At 47.7% G+C, this 3,737-nt stretch overlaps 1 protein-coding gene across 1 annotated transcript in view; it reads left to right on the top strand.

The window, feature by feature from the left end:
- The first annotated feature begins 593 nt into the window (after window positions 1-593).
- The window catches only part of FGFRL1 (fibroblast growth factor receptor-like 1), a 173,545-nt gene continuing 170,401 nt past the window's right edge, over window positions 594-3,737 (top strand). Inside the window, exons 1-2 of the mRNA XM_014936086.1 lie at window positions 594-634; window positions 1,032-1,141. Coding sequence (XP_014791572.1) covers window positions 1,081-1,141 — 61 coding nt within the window. The 5' untranslated portion in view covers window positions 594-634; window positions 1,032-1,080. The remainder of the gene's footprint in view (window positions 635-1,031; window positions 1,142-3,737) is intronic.

Here is a 3,737-nt window from a genome sequence, read left to right as displayed (position 1 = left end):
CTCCCTTCCCTGACCCCAAGTCCCGGCTGCGAATGTCCCGTTACCGGCCGCCGCGGGGCTGAACCGCCCTGCGCCCCGCCGGGCCCCGGGTCCTGTCCCGGGGGGGAGCTCCCTCCGCCTGCCCGGCTCCGCCGGCCGCCCACCGCCCCCGGCGACCGCCCGCCCTCCCTACCGGCTCCCCCCCTCCCGGCTCCCCGCTGCAAATTGGGAAGCTAATGGCAAAGCGTCCTTATTTGCTTTGCTGGATGCTGTACACGGGTTTGTTGTGTGTCCTGGGGGCACGGAGTGTTTAAACCGGGGAGTTTACAAGGGTGAGGAATTCAGACAGTGTTTAGAGAGTGAGAGTTTTAGGAGGAGAACAGGGTGTAATTAATGTAAACCTGATCTGCCCCGGGTTTGCGTATCACGGCGAAGGCATCTTCAAGAATCTGGCTAATTAAGTGCGGTTTCGCTTTGGGACACACCTCTGGAGCGCACGGGAACAAGTGGGGCTTGGGGGGGTGGAAAGAGGAAAGGGGAAATCAGTGCTGCTCAGAGAAGTTGCGGAGCGGAGGAAGGCGCGTCCCCCGAGCGGAGCCTGGCTGAGGGGCACTGAAGCAGCAACACAAAGTTTTCTGGGCTGCTGATGGGAGAGGTAACATTCCTCCTCCCCCTTCCCCAAGTTCCTCCGCAAATTGTTAACCTGAAATCTTGTTTTATGGCCACTTGCTAGCGTTTTGTTTGCCTTCCAGACTGGTTCTGTACAGGATACCAAAGAATTATGCATTAACTGTAAACTTAGAGGAGCTTACTGGCCTCAGTGGGTTCTTGATTTATATCAGGCTAAAGCAGAGAGGAGGGCAAAGTTTTACTTGCTGAGGGCCAAGGAATGAATTACAAGTACGTTGCTCTTTCATTTGCTGTTTCTGCTCTTACGTCTTTGCAATAGGTTTTAAAACTCTGGAAAGTTATGGGTTGTTTGGTTGTTGTTTTGGTTTGGTTTTTTTTTTTTTCCCCAGTAATTATTTTGCTCTCCTTTTTCCTGCCTCCAGGTCTGAGAGGACGGTAGCCCGTACGACACAGAGGGATCTGGTTTTCAAAATGGAATTGCAGCTTGCGCTCCTTTTCGCAGGGATAATTGCATTTTCGGACTCGGCGAGAGGTAAGGAGACGGTGCTTGCTGCGATGGCTCTTCCTCTGCTCCCCTGGGCTCCTGCTCCTCAAACACCCCTGGTCCCCTGGAAAGAGAGTTGCTGTTGGCGCGGGCTCGTCCCCTGCACGTTGCTTATCTGTGCAGGGACACGGGCTCGTGCCCACGTGTGATGCCTCCTCCTTACCTGGGCGTTTTGGGGCCATTGGTTTGGATGGAGAGGGGTCGCTCGGGCTTTGCTGAGGTCTCTCAGGCGCAGGTGAACTTCCAGAGGCTTTTGTCGTGCATGTGTAAAAATACACAGACAATTTTAAAGAAAAGCAACTGCATTCCTCTGTGGATCAGAAATACCTCTCCCCTCCTGTAATCCTTCCAGCCTCTGCCCTGTATATTCCCACTAGCAAACTAAACAAACACATCCATTAACTTCCTCGGTGACAGACAAATGACAGTTCCCAACAGCAAGAGTGTATTTTAACGCTGGGGCTCCAGCAGTCGATCAGATTTCAATAAACAGGTTACCCTTCGAGAGGCAAACTGAAATACGTCGACCTGGGAGAGCCAGGGTGTGTGTGTGTAAATTTCTTTACGGGAAGGTGCTTTAAGCAAAGTTGTGGGATCAGAGTGGAAGGAGTGGTGGCTTTTCCTCCGCTCTTGCCTGTGTCGTACCTTGGTGGGTGCTGTCCCTGGATAGCCTGAGCCAGAAACCCTGCTTTCAGCTCCCCCGGCTCTGGTCACAAAGGAGGGGCTGCATTGTTCCAGGAGAATGGGGGTATGGCTTTAGGATGCAGATTGCTCCAGCTGCAATTCCCAACAATATCAGGGTTGCGTAAATTGTTGAAAGACCTTTAAATCACCCAGTGCCACAGAGTTGCGAATTAAAAGGTTTAAACTTGCCCTTTGCCTGGACCGTAACTTGCCAAAAATAAGCCTTGGGGGTGAGGGTGGGAAAGGAGAGGGGGCACGTTACTCTAAAAACCCAAGGTTTCGTTAGTGTGTTGCTTTTTTTTTTTTTTTTCTTGGCATCGGCTCCCAAGCAAATATTTTATGGAGGCAAAAGCACTATAAAATGATTCGGCTGGAAGCTGAATGAAAAAGAAAACAGTATATAGGGTGTAAGTCCTGCAAGTCTGAATTCCAGGCAAGGTTTACAATGGAGACTCAGTTTAAGTTGTAGGCAATGGGCAGCAGCATATGAATTAAGATGACCTCATGGATGTATATTATTGCAATGGACCTGAGAAGTTGGTGGAGTTCCGGAAAAGATCTGAAGTGGGCAGGAGAAGACAAAAAGATTTTTGTCTCTGTTGTGAGCCGAGTATCGGCTGCTTTACTGGCTGACCCTGTTTAAATTTGGTTTGCACTTGTCTTGCTCGTAGTCTTTTATTGCCCCTGGAAAATTAAGTGCTGTGGGCTGCTGTTGTGTGAAGAAGCGACAGAAAATTAACAGCCATAATTTCAGGACATCATTATGTTTCCTATGTAAATGTCTTCTTAACTTAACTTTGATACGATCGTATTGGTGATTGGGTTATTTGAACTCCAGCTCCAACTCAGAGCTGGAAAAATCCATCCTGCAAGCGGATGGAGAGATGGTCCTGGTTATTTAAAATGACATAGAAAGAGTTTAAAAACTAGGGTCAAGTACATGAAAAATGTCATTCATTCATGTGCTGATATCAAGAGAGGGAAAGGAAAGAAGAAAAAGGTGTCATTACCTTTAAAAAACATAAATATAGACAAAACCCTAATGTTTAAATCCTGCTTTTCACCTCTTGAGGTTTAAGAGTATTCTTGATAGTGGAGGATGTAATGAAAGATCAATCTTTGTAAAGTAATCAGAGGTGGGACGCTCTCCAGCATGTTGCAACCTTATTTTGTGCTGTTGAATATCCCCAATTATTAGATGTTTACATTGGGATAATTTCAGATCCTTGGAAAACTGTACCCAGTTGTTAATGTGCCTGTGGATTTTTTCCGAATGTATGGTATGGTGGGTTCGGCCGCTGGAGATGTATAAATGTTACCTGTTTCAGTCGCTCGGGTTTTATAGACAGTCCTTTGGCCAAATCTCAGCCTGAGGTTGCGAGGCTTTACTCTGGAGGAAGAAGGGCTCTTTGTTTTGGCCAAACAGTGTTTAATATCTGTATCCTGATTGTAAATTAGACGTGTGTGGCCGAAAGCGTGCCAATGCCTCCTAATCTGAGGCGTCAGAAGTTAAATAGGTGCTCGCTGGCTTGCAATCAAGTGAGAAAGGTGGCTGAGGAGGCTCTCTGTGAAAGTGCTGGTCCTTCTCTTCTACTTATATTAGACAAAAGTAGCTTGTGCTGGAATTAGGGTATTAATTTGGGGCTGGCTGATTGCGTGCCCCGTGTTCGAGGAAAGGCTGTGCCATAGTGCATTTGCACAAGGGGGCAGAATTAAGTTGCCCACGCGCTCCGGCTTTGATATTTCCTGACAGTTGAGTCCTCAGCTGCAATCTTGCATTAAATGTTATGTTGTATTATTTTTAAATCTTTATTTAGGTGATGCCTTTTAAGGTGAAGGGCCCTGCAGGGATGACTGATTGGGCTAATGCGGCAACTTCTTTTCTTTTTTTTCTTCCCCC

The sequence above is a fragment of the Calidris pugnax genome, unplaced genomic scaffold (assembly GCF_001431845.1).
Source record: "Calidris pugnax isolate Ruff unplaced genomic scaffold, ASM143184v1 scaffold14, whole genome shotgun sequence".
In the NCBI taxonomy this organism is placed as follows: domain Eukaryota; kingdom Metazoa; phylum Chordata; class Aves; order Charadriiformes; family Scolopacidae; genus Calidris; species Calidris pugnax.
The sequence above is the reverse complement of the archived record's forward strand: the minus strand, read 5'-3'. Positions and strand labels throughout refer to the sequence as shown.